Raw genomic sequence first — 23,784 nt, 5'->3', positions numbered from 1 at the left:
CTGAGGGTAGGGAAGAGGGGGATCTTTCTCTGGGGAAGTGGCTGAGACAAGGACTGGGGGCCCTGGCTGGGCAGTGAGGGGACAGTGTTCACTTTGGAGGAGAGGGCCCAAGCCAGCCCTTTCCTGGCTGGTTGGTGCCCTGGGCTGTGGGGCTGGGGGCCTGATGTGAAGCTTGATGTGTGTCTGCCCCATCCTTGGGCCAAGTCTTCTGCTCTGAAGTAGAAGGGGTTGGGAAACATCCCCTTTGGCTGGCTGGTGGGTGCCCCATGCCTCCTCCTGTGCAGGGAAGCCATAGTCCAGCACAGGGCTGCCTGATGCCTCTGTGGCTTAGCAAAGGCAAACGACTGCTACAGCCATCTCTCTGCAGATTGTCCTGGCCTTCGGGAACTACCTGAACAGCAGCAAACGTGGGGCTGCCTATGGGTTCCGGCTGCAAAGCCTTGATGCGGTAGGTGTTGGGGAGAAGTTCAGTGCTCTGGGGGGGAGGCCATGGGAAGCAGATGCCTTGGCGTTTCCCTCAGGGCACAGGGGTCTGCACCTGCTCCCAGCAAAGGCCCCCTGTTGTGGTGGCGGGAGAGGGCAGCTCTGTTGGCCACACCAGGTCAAGTGACAGACAAGGCAGATGGGGGCCCATTGTTAGAGTGCCCAGGAAAGCCTGCCACAAGGGGGCAAGCATGGACTGTAAGGGCAGTTGTGCTATGGAGCAGGAAGTGGCAGATGTGGAGAAGAGGGTGCCTGGGCTGGGCTGTACTGGCTGGGCATGGTAGTGAGTGTGATGGGGGGGAAGATAGAAACCACCAAGCATGGGAGGTAGGCACTGGGCAGGAGGCAGACACAACTGGACATGAGCGCTGGTAGTAGGGAATGTTTGGGCTCAGCCCTCAACCTGATTGCTGTCTTCAGCTGCTGGAGATGAAGTCCACGGACCGGAGGCAGACACTGCTGCACTATATGGTGCGGGTGATCAGCGACAAGTACCCAGAGCTGACAGGCTTCTACACTGAGCTGCATTTTCTGGACAAGGCAGGCACAGGTACTGGCACATGGCTAGGGCTCAGGGCAACCCCCAGGCCCCTGAGCTCCAAGAAGGGCACAGCCTCTGAGTCAAGCAGCTGGTTCTTTCTGAAGCTTGCTGTAGGCAGGCAGTCACTGCAGCTCTGAGTTGTTTTCTCTCTTCCCTCTCCCCACCCAAGTGTCCCTGGACAGCATATTGCAGGATGTGCGGAGCCTGCAGCAGGGCATGGAGCTAACCCGCAAGGAGTTTATGCGGCAGGATGACAGCCAGGTGCTCAAGGACTTCCTCAAGGCCAACACCGAGGTGATGGAAAAACTGCAGACTGATGGGAAGACAGCCAAGGTGAGTGCATCTGCCCCATACCTGGGGCAACGCATTCTGGAGCTTACCTGAACTGAGGGAACTTGGGGCTGGGTGGGGTGCCCTGTCTACACACACTTCCAGCCCTGGAGCTGGTCCCTACTGGACACAGGGGCGTGGTCTGAAGAGGGGGCTGGTGCAGGACTGTGGGTGGCTGGGCTTGGGGCAGCATCACAGTGAGAGGGGAGAGGCCATGCATTAAGGCAGCAACGCAGTGTGCTTGGAGCCCCATCTTTGAACCACCAACCACAGCAGGAGGTGACTCCTTCCATAAGGCCTGTCAGCCCCAGCTGGACAATGCTGCCTCTGAGCAATGCACACAGAAAGGCAGTCTAGGGGGGTCTCTGACTAGGTGAAGCAGCAGCTGTGCTTCCGTGCACCTTTAGGGATCTCCAGCCTCTGTGGGTGCAGGGCATCTGCACTAATGGGGTCTCTCTGTCTTTGCCTGCAGGAGGCCTATGAGTCGGTTGTGGAATACTTTGGTGAGAATCCCAAGACTACCCCCCCAACCATGTTCTTCCCGATGTTTATGCGCTTCATCAAAGCCTACAAGGTAAGGGGCCCAGAAGCAATAGCCAGGTGGAGGGGCCATCCCACCTTGCATCCCAGTGCTCTGCTCTGGTTGGGCCATGGCCCTATGCGAAAGATAGGAGTGAGCCTTGCCCTTGTGTATTGGACAGCCGTGACTCCTCCCCCTTCTTGTCTAGGAAAAGTATGGGTGTGGACTGGGCAGACTTAATCAGGTACGTTGAGAGAGGACATGCAGCCCTGTGCTACTGCTTGGGAGGCCCACTTCCCAGGCAGGACACACGTAGACTTCCAGGAGCTATGACAGGGTCTGGCCCCAAGGCTTCAGAGGCTTGGTTATGGAAAAAAGTTTCAGGAGCTAAGTTTATGGAGGACACGGGACAATAGGAAAGGAAGTTCCGGTTCTCTAGTCAGGGTGTAATATGCATGGAGTAATATTTGAAGTTCCCAGGTTGCAGTGCAGAGTGGAAGGTGTCTGGTTTTCCCATGCTTCTTGGTTTTGCCGGTTGCCACATCGGGCTAGGAAGGAATTTTTTTCCTTTCCTTTTGCTACAGGCGTTAGGGGTTTTTCACGTTCCTTAGAGGCACTAGTGTTTGGCTTCAACAAAGGCTGGGGAGCTTGACTGGGATGTACCAATGATACTGTTGGACTTAAAAAGTGTCTGAGGCTCTGGGTCAGACTGATTACCACATATGGGATCAAGAAGAAATTTGACTCCACAGTCAGATTGGCACAAACTGTGGGGGCTATGGCTTGCTCTGCAGCAGCAGGGCACAGTCCAATTCCTTTGGTATCTTGAGCCTATTTTAATAAACTACATCCTGTCTTTGCAGTGGCAGGACACTGACAGTGCCTTCATTCTGCTGCTTTATTTGTGCCAAGTTAGGACATTCTTGATGTTTTGGGCCCTGTGCTTGTTAGTTGTGCCTGAGGGTGGCTCCTGATGTTGTTAAAAGCAGGTTAAACAGACACTTGTCTAGGATGGCTAAGACAGGGCTGACCACTTCTTGAGCAGGGGGCTGGACTAGATGCCCTCCTGGGGTCCTTTCCAGCCCTACTTTCCTATGATTCTAGCAAAAGGGAGGTGCCTGAACCCCCCAGGGGCATAGGTTGTAGCTGTGTTGGTCTAAGGACATAGGCAGACAAGGTTCTTTGTGTGAATCTGATATCTTTTATTAGACCAACTTAAATAGTTGGAAAAAAAAATGTTTAAGCAAGCTTTCGGGGTTTAAAAACCCTTCATCAGGCTGAGGAAATTTCTGCAGTTGGTGTGTCCTTCCTGGATGGAATGACAAGTAAAAAAGCCAGAAGCTGGGCTGGTCTGCATACAAGACAGGCAGTCAGTGAAGATGTAAATTGAGTCAATGGGTGAGGGACAGGCTGGGTTGTAGGGAGAAGGGGGATGATTAATGGAGAGGTACCTGGGGAGTCAGATATCAGGCAAGTTATAATGTGTCATAAATCAAGTGTCTGTATTTAGTCCATGATTTTTAGTATCCAGAAGGTTGATGAAGTGGAGTTCATAGGCTCATCTCTGAGAAGTGTTTTGAAAGTTCCCTTTGAGGATCAGGACTGAGAGATCGGAGAGAGAGTGGTTTTCTTGTGAGAAATGTGCCCCCACAGGTAACTGGGGATTCCTGTCTTTGATAAGCTTTCGGTGTGCGTTCATTCTGGTGCGCAGTTGTTGTTTGGTCTCTCCTATGTATTTTCCATCAGGGCATTTGGTGCGTTGGATGAGATATATTACTTTTCTGGAGGTGCAGCTGTAAGAGCCGGGAATGCTGATGGCTCTGTTGTGGGGTGTAGTAATTGTGGGGGTGGTGGAGATTGGCAGGTTTTGCATTTCTTGTCGTGGCATGGTCTGGATCCATTTGGTGTGTTCTGGGCCTGAGGAATTTTGCTTCTGGTGATGAGGTTAGCGAGGTTCCCTGGGGTGCCCTGCCTACACACACTTCCAGCCCTGGAGCTGGTCCCTACTGGGTGGCTAGGATGGGTAGCTCTGGGAAGATCTCTTTAAGAATAGGGTCTCTTTCCAGTACGGTTTCAATTGTTTGAGGATTTTCCATATGGGTTCAAGGGAGGGGTGATATGTTATAACTAGCAGTATGCTATTCGTGGGGGGTTTCCTTTTTGTATTGCAGCAATTCTTCCCGTGGTATCCATGTGGCTCTTTCAAACTTGCGATTTGTCTCTCTGGAGGAGTGTTCTTGTTGGGTGAAAGCCTTTTTAAGATTGGGGAGGTGGCAATCTCAGGTGTTCTCAGTGCAAATTTGGTGGTATCTGAGGGCTTGGCACAGCTTTTTTGGTGTGTTTGGGTGATTGCTGGTTCTGTGCAGGTATGTGTGTTGGTCTGTAGGTTTCTTGTATAACACGGTCTGTATTTTACCATTATGGAGACTGATCATTGTATCTAAAAAGGAGATGTTGGTGTTGGAGTATTCAAGAGATAGTCGGATGAAGGGATGGTGATTGTTGAATTTCTGATGGAACTTAATCGGAGATTGCAGGTTTTCAGTCCAAATGATTAAGATGTCATAGATTCATAGATGCTAGGGTCGGAAGGGACCTCAACAGATTGTTGAGTCCGACCCCCTGCCTGGGCAGGAAAGAGAGTGCTGGGGACAGATGACCCCAGCCAGATGCCTATCCAGCCTTGTCTTAAAGACCCCCAAGGTAGGGGAGAGCACCACCTCCCTTGGAAGCCAATTCCATTGACATATCTTAAGTATAGCAAGGATTTGATGGTGCAGTCATTGAGGAATTCTTCTTCCAGGTGGCTCATAAAAAGGTTGGCATACTGTGGGGCCATTTTGGTTTCTGTAGCTATTTTTGACCCCCCTCTCCCCCGAGGACTGTGACCCTGCCCAGTGCCAATGAGGGGTTGCAGAGCTCCTCTACTAAGCCCCTGCATGCTTGGGTTGCCAAGGAGGCAGCCCAAGCAAGGCTAAGTACATGATGCCCCAAAGCACATCAGCACTGTGTACTGGTGTAAGAGGCACCACAGGGCCTGAGTTGGAGACTTGCCCCATCTAACCAGCTTCCACACTGTTTCTTTCCTCTCTAGCAAGCAGAACAGGACATTGAAATGTGGAAGAAACAAGAGGCAGCTGCCAAAGAAGCAGAGTCCAACCCCTCCAGCACTGAGAATCAGTCAGGACAAAAGGTACAACCAGTGCTCCCCTTCCCCTGTCCCATTCACTAAACTCCTCACCTTACTCTTTCCCATGGTTGTGAAACCAAGCTTCTGTGCCCCTATGGGTCTGAGAGCCCTTTTGGTGCCTTTCCCAGAGCCAGAGCTTCTGCCTCCACCTTCTGACAAATCACCATGTTGCATCTCCCTAAAATTCCTTGGTATTGGCTTCCTCTTCACTCTGTGCCTTAAGCTGTTGTGTAGCATTGCTGCATAGGCAAAAAACTGGCAAGTTCCACCCCAGAGGTGGCTGCAGCTGAATAGTGGGTGAAGCATTTTTTATGTTGGCTTTGTAAAGTATGTGAGGGTCTCTCAAAGGAGGAGGTGCCATCCTTGAGATGCCTGGCTCCATGGGAAATGTCCCACATTCTCTGAGCTGCCACAGGGAACCCCCATTTACTTCCTCCTTGTTATTGCTGCTACAGTCTCCTGTCCAGAAAGCCAAGCGGCAGCAGATGGACATGATTGCTGAGCTGAAGAAGAGGCAGATGGTGAAAGAGCCCCTCATTTATGAGGGGAAAGATGGTGCCATTGAGGACATTATCACAGGTGAGGTGGGACAACCCCTGAACTTGGGGGTGGGAGTTGGACCCCACAGGCAGATGCCCAGTGGGTCAGAAACAAAGGGACACTTGTGGGTGGGATGCTAGGTGAGGGTGAGAGTGGTGTGGGGTACTTGTTGGTGTATTACTGGGTTTTCTTTGGGATGCGCCTGCCATATGGCTGTTAGTCCCACATGCCCCGTGCTCGCAGGCCATGCTCCTGCCCCTTTCCAAAACCCTTCCCTGCCTTCCTCACTTATTCTTGCAGCCACTGTCCCTGTCTGTCACCAGGCTGCCTGTCCTGTGTATAGCACTGGGGGGCCAAGGGAGGGTAGGCATTCCAGAGATGGCAAGGGGGGTGAGCCACCCAGAATTATTAAGGGGTGTTGTCTGGTAGATAAAGCCAGGGTCTGGGATCCAGCTGTCTCTGTTCTCAGCCTTGCTGATGTATTTTGGCTTAGTACTTTGTCTCCCTGGCTTCATTCAGCCTTCTAGGCTCTGCACTGCAGAGCAGAGCCATGAATCTGACTGTGTCCTTGTGTCCCAAGCATAGGCACTGATTTCTATTTTTGTGGGGGGGAAAGGCCTAAGATGATGGACACGCGGAAAGTTTTACGCATTTCAGATAGCAGCCCTCTTCCCGAGGGGGGCCAGGACCTCTGTACTTGGCACCTCTGGTCCCAAGGGTTAGAGGGGGCCAGGAGTGCCCCAGTTATCTGGCAGGGGCAATGCAATTAGCTGGATTAATTGCTGGTGCATGCCAAGGCCTTAGGAAGGCTTCCTCTTCCCAGCTCTTGGTTGCTGAAAATCTCCATCACAGCTGAGCAGACCTCTTAACCCAGGGCTGGATGCTTGGATGGGTGGACCAGCTGGAAAGGGACACTCAGGCCATTTGCCCTCGAACCAAACGACTGCCCCCCCAGGCCAGACCAAACTCTCCCTGCACACTCTGCTGTCTCTGACCATTCCTCATTTCACTTCCTGCTGCTGCATTTTTTCTCTTTCTGCTCTCTCCCCTCTACTTCTCCCTGTCCTGCCTCTCTGGATCACTGCTCAGTTCTGAAGACTGTTCCTTTCACGGCCCGGACGGGCAAGCGCTCGTCCCGGCTCTTCTGCAACGCCAGCTTCAATGAGGAGAGCCCCTTATAGCCTCTGCTGCAAGGTAATCTGGGTGTGGGGAACCATAGTAGAGGGGACCAGCTAGGCAAGACAGCTCTCCCACCCCCTCATGCAGCCCTTCTGCTCAAGGGTATGGACAGCTCCCAGGCTGAAGCCTCTTTGCCCACCTGGATTCTCATGTCCTTATCTTCCGTATGAGGTTAGAGAAGAGAAGGCTCTGAAACTCGCTCTCTGCCTTGCCCCCCAGTTTGCTGGCACATCCACTACCTCTCTGACCCATAGGCTTTGATCTTCTAGGCTGTGAAGCTAAGCAGGACTGGGCCTGTTCTGTCCCAGCATAGGAGGCAGCAAGATTTCCCAGATGTTACATGAGTCAGTGCAGGAGGTGACTTTCCTTCTGTGTCAGCCCACGGAGACATGTGCAGAGGGCTAAGGGGGGTGCTGGACTGGAGCAGGCACCAACCAGGCTCCATGTGTTCTCTGCACACAGGTCTGCGGAACAACCCGTACCGGCGCGCCGACATCAGCAGGTGCAGTGGCAAGAAACGATCCTTGGGGCAGACCTTCCAGGTGACCTCTGACATCTCGCTGTGACCACTCCTGGCCTTTCCATGGGCAGGCATGGCATGGCATGGGCCCACCATCACTACTGCCTCTGCCCAGGAGATGGCAGGACCCCAGGGACCAGGCTTCTCTGCAGATGTGTCAGACTGAACCAAGGACTCTTGCAGTAGGGGGGAAATCACCACTTGCAGCTTCTTAAACTACTTAACTGTGCAGAGTGCCAGCTGGGGCTGCCCTCCCCTGCGCCCCAACCCACCCACCCTTTGCAGGTCTGGCCCAGCGGGCTCTCCAGGTATTATACAGCAGCTATGTCCAAGCTGCCTGCTGTACCGTGCCATTGGACTACTCCCCTTCTCCAGGCTTAGGGGACAGGAATAGAGTGCACGTGGCAGTTGCTCAGAGGTCCACGGGACAAGCAGAGAGGGCTGAGGCTCCTGAGAGCAATAGCTACCCCTTCCATGGTCGCTGTCCCTCTTCCCCTCACCTCACACATGCTGGACCATGGCCACAGGTAGAGGAGCATTGGCAGGGGGGGGTCCTACTCTTCTCTGGTGTGCTCCTGCCTCCCTGTGTGCTGGTGCCTTTGTGCAGTCAGTGCTGGGGCAAAGTCCAGGACCAGCCTGCTGCACTGCTCCTTGAACTGTGATCTCTTCCCCCCCTGGGCTTGCCCTGCCACTTTAGGCTAGACCCTGCACCCTTCCCCCTGCAACCTTATTCCTTCCCCCTGCCATACAGCAAGCAGATAAGCTTGGGCTGCCCTTGCTTAGAAGCTATCTGGGAAGGAGGAGGTGGCAAAAGGGGAGGGACCCACCAGATAATACTAGGCTGAGGTGAAGGGTTGGAGCCTATTGCAAGGCTTTTACCACCAAATGCTGCACCAGCTCTCTTAGCTGGCATATGCAGGCAGCTGGATATGTCTTCCTTTAAATTTTCTTTATGCTGCGATAAGAAGGCAAGCACGGGAGTGACGAGGGAGGCTCCTGCTGTTTGTGCAGGGTCTCAGGATGCAGATGCAGCTGCATTCTGCACTTGGGCATTGGGTCCAAGGTGAGCAGCACTTGTCTGATCCCCAGCAGGCTCAGATGCTATGACAATCAATGGAGTTAAGGATTTGCAATTCCCTGTGTCCCCACAAGGTGTCGCACTTACCTTAAGCCATCTGCATCCCCATGGCTGGGATGGCACCTCAGCTCAAAAGCAGCTCAGTGGTGTGGCCTGTTTGCAGGGCATCCAGGGACAGACCAGTACCAAGGAATCCAGGTGCAGAAGGCTTGCATCAGACTGTGCAGTAAAGCTATAAGCACCCAAGGATGCCTGGGTGGCCTCACTCAGGTAGTTGCAGTAATACATCTGTGCAGTACTCACTGCAGCTCAGGCATGTGCATGTAGACCCTGCAGCACACACAATAGTATCAAAGCCTTAGAAAGGCACATCTGGTGCTGGTGCATACAGCTGGGTTACATCCCCAGCTAGCAGGGCCCATGCACTGCAGCCACCCTGCTATGTCTGAATCCTAATCACTTACTATTGCAATTAAACAGCTGATGCTTGCTAAGAGTAGGAACCATTTCCATGATGCATTTACTACTTCAATACACACCCCCCCACCCCGCCCAATCCAGGGCTTGTGGCTGCCATGTATTCTTGTGCTAGACCAGGCTTTTAGAGTGGAGCAAGCCTTATTTGTAAGCCAGAGCTATGCTTGCTTCCTGCTGTAATTAAGAAGCAAGACTGCCACCTGCTTGGCATCACTCTCACAAGCTCATCACAAAAAGGGGATAGGAGGGTGGGGGGAATGAATGTGTAACTTATAAAGATGCCTTTAAGAAAGTTGTAAGAAACATTAACTGCTAATTTGTATACATTATTTTTATATTTTGTCTGTGAGCCTGTTAAATCCAAAGCAGAGCTGGTAATAAACCCACTCAAAAGGATATAGCACCTATCTGGAGGGGGAGGGAGTCTTCTACACATCTACCATAAACCAGGGACACAAGGTGACCAAGTCATAGCTCACTACATGGAAAGACTCAGTCTGAGCATTGCTTGCCATCCCCCCACCTCTGGACAGAGACCTATCTACTAAACAAAACAGGTGGGAGAAGCTGACCCCTGCAAACATGCACTGCTGTCCCTCAGGGAAAGAGGAGCTGATGGGTGAGGTTGAGCAGGGAGCAGGTTGAAAGCTCTCAGCTGTCCTTTCTGGTACTTTGCTGTCAGGCCATGGAGGTTGGGCCCTGTTTTGCTAGACCTGATTGTAGTCAAGTGGAGACTCAAAACAGAAGTTGGGCACTGTGGGGGAGGGTCTGGGGCATTGTTCCAGCTGGCAGACAAGTTGCACCTTGTAGGGTGAACCTGAACAGAAACATGCCTTTCAAAGAGGCCAACATGCATCTGAAGGTCTCCTCTTCCCCCACTCCCCCACCCAGCAGCACATTTTTATTTCACATTTGAAAAAAACAAAACAAAACAAAACAGAGCATGGTTCCTCCTTTCCTTATTACACAGCTTGTTTGTCACCCTCAGGTTCCCATTTCTCATGGTGTAGTGGATCCCCCTTGCTGACACCAAAACTGTAACAGCGGTTCTCCTGGCATTTAAAAACACAAAAGCAGAACAGATGCACTTACAACTCAAAGCTCTTGTGGTTTTCAAGCAGTATCTCAGCCAAGAGCCCAGATCAATTAAGGCAATGTAGGAAGTTGCCCTTTGAATGGTGGGCAGCCTCATATAGACTGTGGTTATTGTAACTCAGTTGCTTTCTTGAACTGAGATGGTTTGAACCTGGGCTTAATCTTATCCAGTATTTCTGAAAAGACCATTCTTCCTTTTTTTTGTTCTCACTGACGCATGGAAACTAGTTTTTTTTTCCCTTCTTCCTGGTACTATTCATGGCTATTTTTTACGGGTAAGGCAAATAGACTTAAGTTTAAATGACTGGCTCTGTTGTCAGACTTGTCAACTCCAAGACAGCTGCAGATTTGGAGGTGGGGTCAGAAGACCTCCATGGCCTCAGCTTGCTTTTCCCTGCCCCTGTAGGATTGTTCCAAGTGTCCATCTGTCAAGGTGTTGCTGAGTGTTCTTGCATCCACTGTTTGCTAGGGCTGTGCAAAGCTTCGAGTGGTGATTCAATTTGGAGGAGATTCGGCCCGATTCAGTGGCCAAATCTCTAAATTCAAATCCAATCAGGGGACCAATTTAAAGGTCCAAATCAAGTCAAAGCTCTCTGAATCTTCAGCAAAGATTCAGACAGCGTTGATGATTTGGACAGTCCCTAGTGGCTGCAGCTCCGAGCTGGTAAGTACTAGGGGCAGTGGAGGGGACCATGGTGGGGATCCCTGCCAGCCCCCCCACCATGGCTGCCCCACCCTGCCCCAGCTCCATACTTAAAAAGCAGCCCCAGTGCTCACCAGGTGCTGCCAGGCAGGGCCCCCCACATGGTGCAGGGATCATCCCCTGCCAGCAGGAGCAGCGAGTCCTGAGGTTTCTTCAGGGGGTTTTTTTTCTTAAAGGGCTGGAGCTGGCACTTGTGGGGCATCCATGAGGGGGTAGGGGTTTGGGGGCTCATTCAGAGCCCCCCATGCAGCATGGGGTAGTGATTTGGCTGAATCAAATCAGGAGAGTGATTCAAATCACCAGATTGAATCACTAACCCCTGAATCGGCCAAATCCAAATCCGAAGCGAATATTAGTCACTTCACACAGGCCTGCTGCCTGCCAGAATAATCTACTGCTAGATTCCACCTTGGTATTAGGACATAGTTCATGATATGTATCTTAAGCTTTATTCTAATTTTCTGTTCAATGCGCCTACGGAGATGGAATGAAATGGGGTGAAGTATTAAAAAGACACACCTCCACCCAAACAGGGTAGCTTCCAGTAGGATCTCAAAGTAGTGAGGGGTTTTTGGAGGTGGTATCTTTTATCAGACTAACTGTAGAGTTGGAAGAGACATTTGATAAGCTTTTGGACATAGAGGACCAATTATACAGTTGGTCCAATGAAAGACACCAGGCAGAAACCTTTGCTTCTTGCATATTTCATGGACCATCACAGCAACAATGCTCAAACCCCAGCAGTAGGATCTTGAAGACAGATACAGCCACAACATTTGAGACAGCAGACAACATTAAATTATGAACAACTGCAACGAAGAGCTGTCTTTTCTCAGCTTGTTTTTTTAATTTACATTCATTTCAAAGCAATTTTTTTTTTAAAAGTCACAGTTTTCTAAAGTGTCAATTCATCATTAAGGTGTCATTCATTTAAGATAATTTGTTCACACTTATAGGAAGGAGAAGATCCCACCACTTATACCTGCGCTATCTAGCCCAAAATAATTGAACTGATGCTTCTTTCTTTGCCAGCAGGGCATTGCTTTTCCCTGACTGGTTTAGGGGGAAAAAGAAGGCAGAGATGGTCCCAAGTGTTATCTACGCTTCTCCAGCTGTCCTTTGGTAAAGCATGGTCCCCCACTAGGGAGAATGACTGTATAAGAGCACTAGTTGTGTGTGTGTTCAGGCAAATCTATCAATCCCAGTGACAATGCTCTCTCTGCTTTGGATTCTTGTTCACACTGCACAGCCAATCCAACCCTGGGACAGGAAGATGGACTTACCTGGCTTGAACAGCAAGAGAGAATGAAACATTGCAACCAATAGTGCAAAACATGGCACCTCAGAGGAGGATCTCATTGCAAGGACAGTGAGAACAGGCCAGTGATTGCAGGCAACAGATGAAATATTGTCCCAGTGAAACAGAAATGTCCAATTCCAAGGCTGTTCAGCTGACAAGTGGCACCAAAACAACAGACCACCATCTGGAAGATGTCAGCCTCTCAAATCGCCATAAGCCATAAAGATAATTTGAAATGACATAAATGGGGTAGAGATATGGGCTAATGCTAGTAGCAGAGTGCATCCTACTACCCAATAATTATGCCCTGGAATCACACAAGGGTTTATTCCTTTTACTCATTCAAATAGCTAGGTGCAGATGCTGGTATTAATGCTATAACTAAAAGTGCAAGCTTTGCAGGTGCTAAGGGATGCTGCATTTGGCTTCACTGATCAGTAGAATTTGATTCTAACATTGACAGGTTAAGAACAAAAAAAGCTAAAGTTACTTGGTAATGCTTAAGTACATATTCTCTCCTCTTAAAGAGCTTCTCAGCCTTTTATCAATGAGCCTTTGGAAGGAGAAATCAGTTGTTCCTTCATATCAGCATACCCCCAACAGCTGTTGATTACTGTGCCAGGTTTTACATGGTGAATGGCAAGGAGATAAGCCTACCCACTATGGATGTAAATATCATTTGAAAAAACAGCCATTTAAACTCTTCTAATTATATCAGTTAAACAATAACACATACCTATGGGTTGAGTTGAGGGTCAAATCGTACCAGCACAGTATGACTCTCAACTCCACCCTAGCAAACACAAGCCATGCTTAAAAAAAATATGTTAATTGTTAAACGTTAACTATAATGCATTAACAGTATAAAATACAATTATAGCATAACCATTTAACCGTTTAACCTTTCACATCTCTAGTACCCATCAGGAAAAGGGTTAGGGAAGATTCCCTATTATGTTTGCTTCAGGAGACACTAGGTTGGACTTGACAAAAAAGTTCCAATCCCAGGAATACCAATTCAGCCTTTTGCTCCCAGAAGGTAGCAGTACAATTCTGTGCCCATTATGATATCTGAGTGGCTTTTGTTTTGATAGTATTAAAGGTTTCATTGTCACGACACTTGAAAGCAGGAACTGAAAAACCAAAGTTACGTTAAAATTATCCCCTTTTTTCTGCATACAGTAGGTTATGAGTATACCCCAGAAGTGCCTTGGTTGCCTTAAGTACATACTTTGGTATGATTTAAGTCTGGCCTGTCTGAGTAACAGAAGTTTTCTCAACTCAGCTATCTGGCTGCACAGTACAGCAAACACCCAACCATTTTAGGGACTACCAGAGGGGGAAAAATGCTTAAGGGAGGCAAATCTTCTACCAAAGGCAGACCAAAATTCTCCTTTAGTCCGTCTAGGCTTAGAAGTGGTCCCCAGACTGAGTTTACTTGCAGTTTAGTTGCAGGGGCAAGACATTGCACTGGGAGAAAAAAAGTGTCCTGTTCCTGGATCTGCCATGGACTCAGTGCAATCTTGGGCAAGTCACATCACTAACCTGTACCTCTGTTCACCTATTGGTAGAAGGGGCTATTGCTAGTCTCCCAAGCCTCCAACTTCAGGCACTAGACCAGTGGCTCTCTGATGCATTAGACTCAAGGCACCCCTTAGAAAATATCATCTCCTAGTCTTCACACACTTTTTGACTACAGAAAAATACAGCAATTCTTACACTGCAAAGAACTCAAAAAACCCACAGCAGGGCAGACTGTGAATTTCTAGTTGACATTTCTGGGTTTATCTTGTGAATCGTGTGTAGGCGTCTGCCCATTCAAGTGTTAATACTGTGCAGCACCCCCTGGTAACACTTAAAAGGATCTCAAGACACCCTGGTTTCAACTTAATGTACTAAACTAGAAGTACTCTATGCCCAGCACCATGCCATCCAGCCCATGGGGCTCCCCCCAGGTCTGAAAATTTGGCAGCACCAGAACAGCTGGCATTGTTCTCCTGATGCTAAATTTCTAGTCCCATGGGAAGCCCTGGGCCCTGCATGCTAGATTGGACATCTGATCACAGGACTGTGCAGAGGCAGCGCCATACCCCAGGGCCCAATTCCCATACATGTGGCTGGGTGGGGGTGGCACAGGCCACCAGGTCCTGATCCCAGCATGCAGGGGTGACACAGGCCATAAGATCTTGATCCCAGTGCACAAAGGCCAGCCAAGCATGAGGCCCAATCTGGGCACATGGGGGCAAGTGGAAACAGCACAAGGCCTAATCCAGCCTTGCACCACTGAGTTGGCCTATGGGGCCAAAAGCTTGAGCACCACTGCTCTAGACCATTATGCATTTTCCCAACATCCGCTGCTTATAATAATGAAAAGGCAAAATAATGCTAGATGTTAGCATGTGGATCAGAGGCAATGAAACAGAAGTTATTGAGATCAGAAGAGGAAAGCTCTTTTGGGAAGGGACACAAACTGTGTTACTCATGTCAAAACAGCCTTGAAAGAATCTGCTGCAAAGGGTTTGACAATTCTACTTTTGCACCAGCCCAGCCAGCTACAGCTTCCAAGATTCCCCCTGCTCTAGGCCTCAGGCAGCAAGGAGGTTATCCAACACTGGATAGCACCTTTAATCACCACATACATGACCACAGCTTTCTTCCTCCAGGAAGTTCTTGAACCACTGACGTTTTCCTGGAAAACACAATCCTATTCCTCTGAAAATCACAGTCAGGAACTTCTGTGTTCCCAATCTCAATTATAAACATACTTAAAGAAAAAGTGATTCCCTGGCTCTGGAGATCACACTATAAGTACAGCATGTGCCTAGAAACAGGATGTGGACAGATAGCAAGAAGCCAAGGCATTACAGCAACAAGCAATAACACTCCCATCCTATTTCAGTAGAAAACATAAATCTTGACACTTGGTGAATTAACAGAGGCAGTTGTGGGTTTCTGCTGTTCCATACTTTGAGGTAACAAATTCCAAAGCCAGAAGCCTTATGGCCTGTTCTCCAGCTGACCATGCTTGACTCTCCAGGTCCAACTGAAGCTGCAGTCAGGGGCAAGGGTGCATTGTAGCTCAATACCAGAATCTGGGACCTCCATATCATAGTGTACAGGCTGTCCCTCCTTTGTAACAAGGCTGAAAGCAGAGGCTGGGATCTGTGAACCAGAACAAAAAGCTAAGTGGTATCTAGTAGACAAAGTTAAGTCAGTACCTACCCCCACATGGTCTACCTGGAATTAGCACTTAAAATCAACAAGGAATGTAAAAGATGAAAGATTTTATTTACCAGAGATGCTGTTCCAACCTTCCCAGGTAAGGGAATATTTTTAGAAGCCAGGCTAGCTGGTACTTATGCTGCAGATTTCTCCACCACTTAGCACCCACTGGTAGTTGATCATTAAATGTGGGTGACTGAATGAGACCTCTACGATCTCTTCTTTATAACTGGCAATCTTTTGTTTATGACATCCCAATGAACAGGCCATGCCAGACATGGGAATAGGCAATGTTATATATGAATATTTCATACTTCCATAGCTCTTTTATTCACAAAAGCTGAAAGCTTTTTATGACCAAGTAAGCTTTAGGTGTCAGGATGCTGCTAGTTTTTTTGGCCTCTCATAGCTTCCATTGACACAACTAGCCTACTGAAGATGGCCAGCATCCCTTCCAAGATAGCTAGGGGCATCAGAGTAATGCAAAGCCCATTTTGTTCAGCTGACAACACTACATACACGAGTGGTATTTCTAATCTCCCTAGAAAGCCAAAAGCATCTCCAGTAACAAAAAGAAGTCCCAGGACCTTAACAACTCGACAATCTCATCAAAAGTGGTGACCATACAACCTCATGCTTTTAACTGTAGGACACTGATTTGAAGAGCCTTGTGGTCCTATGTTCTTACCAGCATTAACTAAGCAATTACCAGGTGAGTTATTATAGTGCTTAAACAGATTAGTTCTTTAGCTTCCAAAGCATCAGTAGACTGTCCATGCACAGAGAACCATGCATTCACAGCACCGTGCTGACTCCTCACCTGGCCGCTTATCCCTGTGGCAATGTCTCCAACCTTTGTCCTGTGGAAGTCTCGGATATGTAGGTTTTCTCCACTTAGCAGCTGGATCTGGATTTTCACTCCTGAAACCATCCAAAAGAAGCTGTTCACTCCAGCTGCAAGCTTGGGGTTTTACAGTCCAGTATGCAGCTGCCCACAGAGCACTGACAATGTCTATGCACTGACATGTACCCAAGGTACTAATCTGTGCCACTTAGTGCCACGTGTATCTACATCTTCCCTGTATAAGTATAGGAGCTTGTCCAGACAAGAATGACCCACATAAAAAGGGCTGAGTTTGGCAGGGAAGTAGTCCAAGGAAAAGGCTGTCCAGCAAGAAGTGGCCTTCCACTTATTTGCTGTCCTGGGGAAGTCTGATGGTGGTGAAAGATAAGTCCTCCCAAACAGATTCTGAGTTGTGAGACTGCAGGGAAGCTACAGACATACGTGGGGAACAGCTGCTCCCTAAGCTCCATGGTTCAGCCATCTTTTTCTGGTTGCCTCATAAAAGTACCCTGCTCACAACACCCTCCACCCCTCTCAGATCAATAGGAACAGATGGCTGAACCTTTTGGACAGCCCATGTGCTTTTATATGGGATGAGATGCCAAAGGCTCAGGCCCAAGCTTTACAAGATGCCCTCCAAATTCCAAGGGAAGGTTTCTGAGCTGATGGAGCTAGTGAAAGGGAGGAAGCTTAGAAAAATACCACTATTCGAATGCAAACTAGATGCTGAACTGACATCATCAACCCACATCTTCAGAAGAAAGCTGTGCCAACCCAATCATACCAAGTCTGAGACACAAATAGACAGACCAACCATTGAAATAGCTGGGAGTGTCTGTGTGTCGACTGCGATACAGCAGGTTATTCCAGCTGAAGCTCTGTCCATCTGACTGGCTATTCCAGGAGTGAATTCCAGAGCTCATGGTGTCCTTCAGGCTCTGAGAGGCCTTCAGGGAGTTCTGTAAAAAAGTAACCACCATTATTACTCAATTTCCTGCTTCTGCACAAGCAGGGGCCAAGAGCATTAGGATTCAGCACCCTGTGGTCCTAGGTTATACCACAGGATGCACTAGAAGCAAGCTGAGACTGTGGAGGGCAGTATACACACCGCCCTGGCCAGAGAGGGGAAAATCCACTCTGGAACAATGCCCAGAGAGGGACTGTCACATTATCTCCCACTTTCCCATCAAAAGGCAGTTGCTCTCATTTCCCCAACAACACACAAGGCAACCACTGCTGGCATCTGCTTATTTTCACCTTCTCACTGGCATCAGACACAAGGGGACTGTCAATACTGAGACACGAAAGCATTTGCTCCTGCTCCTCCAGAGAATACGGCTGTGACAGGCTGTTCAAAAATAATTCTACAAGCAAGAGAGAAAGAGAAAGAAACATTTGCAAACATTCTAGTCTCATGCCTTCCCCAGTGCATTCTATTTTTTCAGTTAATAGCTGAAGCTCTCCAACACCCTCTATTCAGTTTTAAACTCTTTACAAACATTAAAGTGTCTCTCAACCATCCTGCTGTCCACCAACAGAGGGGAAGCAGCAGTGTGCTTTGAAATGGCAATTCTGGAAACTACTTCGGTTAAACCAACAGCTATCTGTTTAACACAGGGTGCTGCTTTGACAGCCTGGGGGGTCCCCTCTCTTTCCATTCCTATACCTTACACAGTGTTACAAGCCAAGTCAAGACCTGAGCCAGGACTAATATTCATGGTCACAGCTCTTATTACCCACTGTTTTTAGCCACCTATTTTTTTTTCCCTAGATGTACCCGGTTAAGCGTTCTTTGGACACAAAGCAAACTGGAGGGTTTTTAAAGCAAATACCTACTTTCATAGGTGCAGACTTAACATCTGAAATATCCCCAAGTGTAGCAGGTTTAGAAACATTAAAAAAAAATAATGATTCTGACTCCTACAGATGAAGGCTGCTGGAGCATTCCAGGATGAGAAGCAGCTTGTACCACTGCTGCCTCTGCAGCCAGGGGCTGGAGAGAGCATGTGTTAGCATGCTCTGAAAAGGCACAGTCTTGGAAGGTTTCCAAGGGCTACCTAGCATGGTAAAACCCTGCCAGCATCCAGGAATAGTGCCTTCCAAACCTCCTGAAGCCGATTTAGACTGATCTTAGCAGCACTAGTCCAATTTCAACAGATGCCCATCAAATGCTTTTCCTGTTTTACAGAGACGATCAGATTTTTCTTATGTTTCGATTCAATAATGCCCAGCTTCTTAGCTCCCATTCATTACAGAAGTGGCAAGGCTCCAGATCTCTTCAGTGGAGAAGGAAGGAATAACCTACAGCCCATGGCACCAATTTTGTTGCTTATTTGAGTGATCTGAAACACTCAATACATCCGACAAAAGGGAGAAGCGTGTGTAACAAATACATTTCCCCCTTTTTTGGGAAACCAATCAACAACTTCTGGACACCCAAGAGAACAACCAGGATCAGGCAGAAAAAACCAGATGAACTGCCACACTACTTCATTCTGCTGATAGATCAAAAAGAGGCATTATCCTGAGCAAATACTGCACAGTGCATGTCTTACCTATTTCTAACTGTTGAAGCTCCTGTTCTGAAACAGTCATTGCTCGTTCTGCATAGCTGCTGCTTTTGGTGAGGACAGGAGTGGGATCACAGACCCCAAGGAGCCCCTTACGCAGATTCCAAGAGGCTCTCGCAGTCTCTTCTGACAGTTCCAGAGATGGTGGCTGCAGGCTTTGGCTTACAATGACTGCCAAGTCTGGGCCAGAAGCAGTCTCAGAAACTGCGTTAATTGTTGGGGACAGGGAAGTTTGTGGATTGTTTTCTTGGTTCAGAGAAAAGCATCTAGGTTCTCTGTACTCCCCCCTCCAGGGACTTGTCACGCCTCCCACTACAAAGCAAAGATACATCAGGAGAGTTATACAGAGAGAAGAAATGCAGCAAACTTCTTCCACAACAGAATTCTGAACTACATCTTGCTATAAAACCCCAGGAGCATCAAAAGATGAAGCCAGGAACTTAGAGGAAAGTTCCAATATATTACAGAGCCCTCCAGTGGGTCTGTGCTGTACAAAGTTTTGACTTGTCTCAGGGATAGTGCAGGAGCATATGCATGGGTTTTTAAAGTATGACAAACCCGCAATGTTCAGGTGTGCTGGATAACAAAGACCACCTGTTTACTTACTGGATGAAGGAGATCTAAAAATTGCTTATCAGAGTGTTGACTCATACTAGCAGCCTTACAAAAAAGCACAGCTGCTTCTTAAGACAGACTTATATGCAAGAGCCTGACAACGCTTAAATAAATCACAGTTTTTATAGTCAACTCATGGGACCCCTTCATGACAATTTAATAGGAGAGAAGGCTACAAGCAACCCCAGTCAGACACATTAGTCCTGTTTCAAGTGTAGACAGGGAGCAGCAGGGTGATACATATGCTGCATCCTGTATTGTGGCAATTTGTAAATTACTTACAAGAGGGATCAGGCACAGTTTGACAAGCAGCAAGATTCAGGTATAACTGATTGCTGACCATTTTAGCCTGGGATGGATAAGCAGAAGCCTGGAAATAAGACTTACACTGCTCAAGTGCAGTATCAGCTTTAGCCTTCAATTCAGCTGCAGAAGCTCTTTTAACTGGTTCCTTCTCCAGCCCCTCTTTAATGACCTCAGCAGTGAGAGGACTACAGGTAGGCGGGATTTCCCTCAGAGGTGGTGGTTCCTTTGCTATCTGCATTACAAGAAAGAAGCAGTGAAAGATTAAGCTGAACCAACATACTTTCCATTGTGCTTCCAGTGGCATGTTCTTCCCCACACTTGCTTAACTGAGCAGATCTGTTTCAATGCCAGGACTTAACTATGTAATCAGGATGCAAGTGGAATCTTAAAAGTAATTAAGAACACATGCCCCAATAACTGACAAAGAAGCTAATTTGTGTGAACCCAGATACTGCAAGTGACTCCCTCCTAAAACAAGATTGGCACTACCAACAAGTTCCTTTTTGTACTTTAGATATCATCCCCGAAGCATACAGCCTCCCTATGTATAGAGAAAGTTTCAGTTTGGGTCTCCTGCTTGTTGTGCTGTTGGGTCTGCTCACCTTCAGGCACAGAGGATGATTATAATACTGGGTCCAAGGATGACAGCCATTGAGCATATGTAGCATCATACAGCAGCTGCTCCAGACATCCACCTTTGAGTCACAGCGCTTGCCCATTACTACTTCTGGAGCCATATGTGTCTCTGTGCCAGGCACATAGTCCCCTAAAACAAAAGATGAAAACTCAGATTACTGTAAAACCCACTGTGTGGAAGCCAAAGAGCAGTCAACATGTGCTCCAGAGGTCAAATGAAGCCACAGGTGCTCTAGACTTTCATCCGCAATGACAACTTCAAAGGCAACTTGAACCGAAAAGCAGAACTGCATGCTGTTAGCTATCACTCCTGAAGGCCATAAGTTTACTTTCAGTCTTGTCTCTACCTGCCCCTTGATATGCCAGAAAGACACTACACCCTACCTCTAGGCAAAACTAGCTATGCAAAACATAGCCGTTAGGCAGGTGAGTTTGGGAACTCATGGCATGAACAGCTGGAACAGGCACACATGTTTAGAGGCAGAATGAACTCCTGGCCTTCACTGAAGTTAAAGAAATTGTTCATGTCAAGGAGGCTAATGTTTCACCACAGGGGCTCAGGTGCTTGACACAATAAAATAGTATCTACCGTTTAAAAAAGAAAAAGCTTTTAAAGGTTCTCTTCAAAACACAAGACAGACAACTATTTAGATTAATTGATTTCATTTTACTAGAGAAAGCCACCATCTGGGTTAGGAGCCTGAGATCAAGTTCCAGGCATAAAAGAAACCCATTGCCAGTAAAGTTATCATGAAGACAGCAACACATTTTAACTGCAGTGATGTAAGTGGCATCATAGGTGGACTGGTAGGGGGTGGCACATGGCCCCCCGATGGGGCTGGTGCCGCTGTCAGCAGCTTCTGCGGGTGCCACCCCCCAGATTCAGGAGGCACCGCTCACCCATAGTTAGTGTCCAAATTTACAGCATGCTGCTTTCTTCTTTCTTGCTTTGCTTCCAACCTCTGGATCAAAGCTGCTTCATGTTAAACCAGCAGACATGTTACAGTGGCAAGGCTGGCCTGATAGCGGAGAACGTACAAGGTACAAGAGACAGAAAGTACTTGGCTCAGTGGGAAAGTCTCCTGAACACCGAAGACAGACCTTACCTGTCACCAAGCGTTTCCCCAAGCCATCCGGATGAAGGTGAGCAGAATGACCAAAGTCACAGAGGAGAGCCCTGCTTCCATCACTGGATAAGAGTACATTGTCCGCTGTCAATTAGAAGGTTTTAAGGTCAAGCTCATTTTCATGCGTCACCCTTGGGCAAAGAGAGCCAAAAAGCTAGTCTTTGTTGAGCCCAAACCTAGGAGTTTCTCTTACAAACTTACTCATGAAAGTAAGCAGATAGCATTAGTCTGCTGAGCTGTTGCTATGTACCACTTTGCCAATACCTCTCAGTTCTAACCTGTAGAGTCCCTTTTTATCAGCCCTGGACCACCCAGGGCAAAACAGCCAGTCATGCCAATCTGAGCAAGGAACAGAAGCCTTAAAAGTGTAGCATTTGTAATGAAAATGGAGCTTTGAGCTTGAATGTACTGAGCTAAAAGACAAGTAAGTTGTCCCACTACAGCATCCAAGAGTGATGCGAAATTAACAGGAACCTGTTCACTCAAAGCTTGTTAAAAGAAAAAGGAGAGAGAATAAAAGGGTGCTTGAAATGCAACTCTACCTTTTACATCTCCATGCAGAACGTTGCAAGCATGAAGATGCTTCAGCCCCTCTAGTGTTTGCTCCAGGTAACTGAGGGCTCTGTCCTCTGGCAAATAACCCGTCTGCTTAATTAGCTGCCCAAGTGAGCCACCTATAAGAGAATTCAGTTTCCATTTTAGTCTTATACCTGTCCAATGACCCTGTGTAGTGATGCCCAATAACCTCCTTTTGCATAGATCCCAGTCGTCTCATGTAGTTCAGTAGCCTTGCATCAGCCCATTACCACTGTGACCATATCAACCTCATCTTTCAAAAGGCAGTGCCTCCCATTGTTCTGGTTTGACAGGAGGAGCTGCATGCAAGGGATTTCATAGATTTCTAGGGTCAGATGGGATCTAGTAGATCAAGGAATCCGACCCCCTGCTAAGTTATATCTAGTTTTACTACAAACTCCTGCTCCAGTGTAATATATTACATGTTGCAACAATATTAACTTTTATATACTGAATCTTTAGTTTTAAGAATGAAAGCTGCAGTATCCAGTCAAGTGCTTCAGGCAGAGGCTTTAAGAAATGGTTGGCCCTCCTTGTTCAGAAATGCTGAAGTCAGGGAATCATTCAAGAGATGCTCATTCCTATGCATCAATAGTGATGAGAACCAGCTACTCCAATCCACTCAGCAATGAACTCTGGGAAAATCCAAAAATACTAGGGGTGCACTGATAAAGATTTTTTGGGCCAATACCAGTAGCTGATTATTAATGGGTCATATTGGCCGATACCAATCTGGTTGCCGACACGTAGCCTGGCAGCTTGGAGAGTAGCATCCAGCTGGTAAGTCTGTTGTGGAGGAAGGGTGGGGGGGAGGGAAGGGGCATGGGGGGGACGCAGATTAAGGACCCTGCAGCGAAGGAGGGAGTGGAGCTGGGGCAGGGTGGGGCGCTGGACAGTCACAAGCAGCTCATTCAGGGGGCACAGGGGAGTGGGGGGCAGCTCCCACTGCTGTATGCATACATGGGGAGCCATGGGGGACATCTGCCCCCCAGCTCTGTGCGCGGGCAGGAGACAACTGCCACTGCATGCTTCAGGCTAGGGGCTGCACCAGGCTCTTCCCAGCGGGGGGGCAGGGGAGGCTGGGGCCATGCTAGGTGGCAGCACTGGAAGGATGGCCTATGGGGGGCCCACAGCCCCCTCCCAGTGCCACTGCCACACAGCCTAAGCACAGCCCCAGCCCAGCCTCTCTGCACTGGGAAGAGCCTGGCACCGCCCTGGCCCCACCCCACAGTAGCAGCCTGCCCCTGCTCCATTCACAGATCCAGGAGGCACATGCCCCCCATGACTCCCCCTAGGACTGCATGCCATGGCAGAAGCTGCTCCCTCCCTCCTCTCTCTATGCCCTCCAGATGAGCTGCTTGCAGCTCTGTCAGGCACCCCACCCTGGCTGGGCAGCGCCTGCCCCAGCCCCACTCCCTCCCTCACCGCAGTGGCCATGATCTGCCCTCCTCCCCATGCCCCTTCCCTTCTCCACAGGACTTACCAACCCAACGCTGCTCTCCAAGCTGCCAGGTTGGCCCATGTACATGCTGAAGCTGCACACATGCATGTGGCATCTATCAGCAACATTACTGGCCACATCAGCCAAAAAAAAGCTGACTGCCGATAACGTCAATTTTCCTTTTATTGGTGCCAATACGATGTGGACTGATGCATCAGTGCACCTCTAAAAAAAATACCCAAAAGCAAACAGATTTTAAGTGGGAGCAAAAGAAGGTACTATATATTTCATTTAATGGGAACAGTGCCACTTCCATTATGCTAGCTTCTTCCTCACCTTCCATTAGCTCCATGAATATTGTAACCCAAGGACCTTCCCTGACCGCTCCATACAAAGGGACAACTTTGGGACTCATCACCCCAGCACATGTCGTTAACTCCTCTGCACGAAAGTGTTCGACTTGCACCTGGAGAACCAAACAAGAAGACTGA

General features: G+C 48.5%; 2 protein-coding genes across 10 annotated transcripts in view; one reads left to right on the top strand and one right to left on the bottom strand.

The window, feature by feature from the left end:
- The window catches only part of FMNL1 (formin like 1), a 61,056-nt gene extending 51,802 nt beyond the window's left edge, over positions 1–9,254 (top strand). For 6 of the 9 annotated variants that reach the window (XM_090044307.1, XM_090044305.1, XM_090044302.1 and 3 more), the window contains 7 exons: positions 368–448; positions 904–1,033; positions 1,194–1,357; positions 1,827–1,928; positions 4,969–5,067; positions 5,520–5,643; positions 7,246–9,254. In XM_090044307.1, coding sequence (XP_089900433.1) covers positions 368–448; positions 904–1,033; positions 1,194–1,357; positions 1,827–1,928; positions 4,969–5,067; positions 5,520–5,643; positions 7,246–7,349 — 804 coding nt within the window. In that variant the 3' untranslated portion in view covers positions 7,350–9,254. Of the gene's footprint in view, positions 1–367; positions 449–903; positions 1,034–1,193; positions 1,358–1,826; positions 1,929–4,968; positions 5,068–5,519; positions 5,644–6,693; positions 6,799–7,245 lie in introns of all 9 variants that reach the window. The other 3 variants (XM_090044308.1, XM_090044309.1, XM_090044301.1) reach the window with 1 other exon arrangement.
- A 2,207-nt stretch (positions 9,255–11,461) lies between these two features.
- The window catches only part of MAP3K14 (mitogen-activated protein kinase kinase kinase 14), a 33,068-nt gene continuing 20,745 nt past the window's right edge, over positions 11,462–23,784 (bottom strand). Inside the window, exons 7-16 of the mRNA XM_090044299.1 lie at positions 23,630–23,759; positions 21,819–21,950; positions 21,256–21,360; positions 20,116–20,279; positions 19,595–19,745; positions 18,578–18,904; positions 17,280–17,386; positions 16,837–16,981; positions 15,999–16,099; positions 11,462–15,118 (exon numbers count right to left, since the gene is read on the bottom strand). Of these exons, the coding sequence (XP_089900425.1) occupies positions 14,954–15,118; positions 15,999–16,099; positions 16,837–16,981; positions 17,280–17,386; positions 18,578–18,904; positions 19,595–19,745; positions 20,116–20,279; positions 21,256–21,360; positions 21,819–21,950; positions 23,630–23,759 (1,527 nt within the window). The 3' untranslated portion in view covers positions 11,462–14,953. The remainder of the gene's footprint in view (positions 15,119–15,998; positions 16,100–16,836; positions 16,982–17,279; positions 17,387–18,577; positions 18,905–19,594; positions 19,746–20,115; positions 20,280–21,255; positions 21,361–21,818; positions 21,951–23,629; positions 23,760–23,784) is intronic.

The sequence above is a fragment of the Crocodylus siamensis genome, chromosome 4 (assembly GCF_052110815.1).
Source record: "Crocodylus siamensis isolate JL-2025a chromosome 4, ASM5211081v1, whole genome shotgun sequence".
Taxonomy (NCBI): domain Eukaryota; kingdom Metazoa; phylum Chordata; order Crocodylia; family Crocodylidae; genus Crocodylus; species Crocodylus siamensis.
Note: the sequence above shows the minus strand (reverse complement) of the source record. Positions and strands in the feature narration are given on the sequence as shown.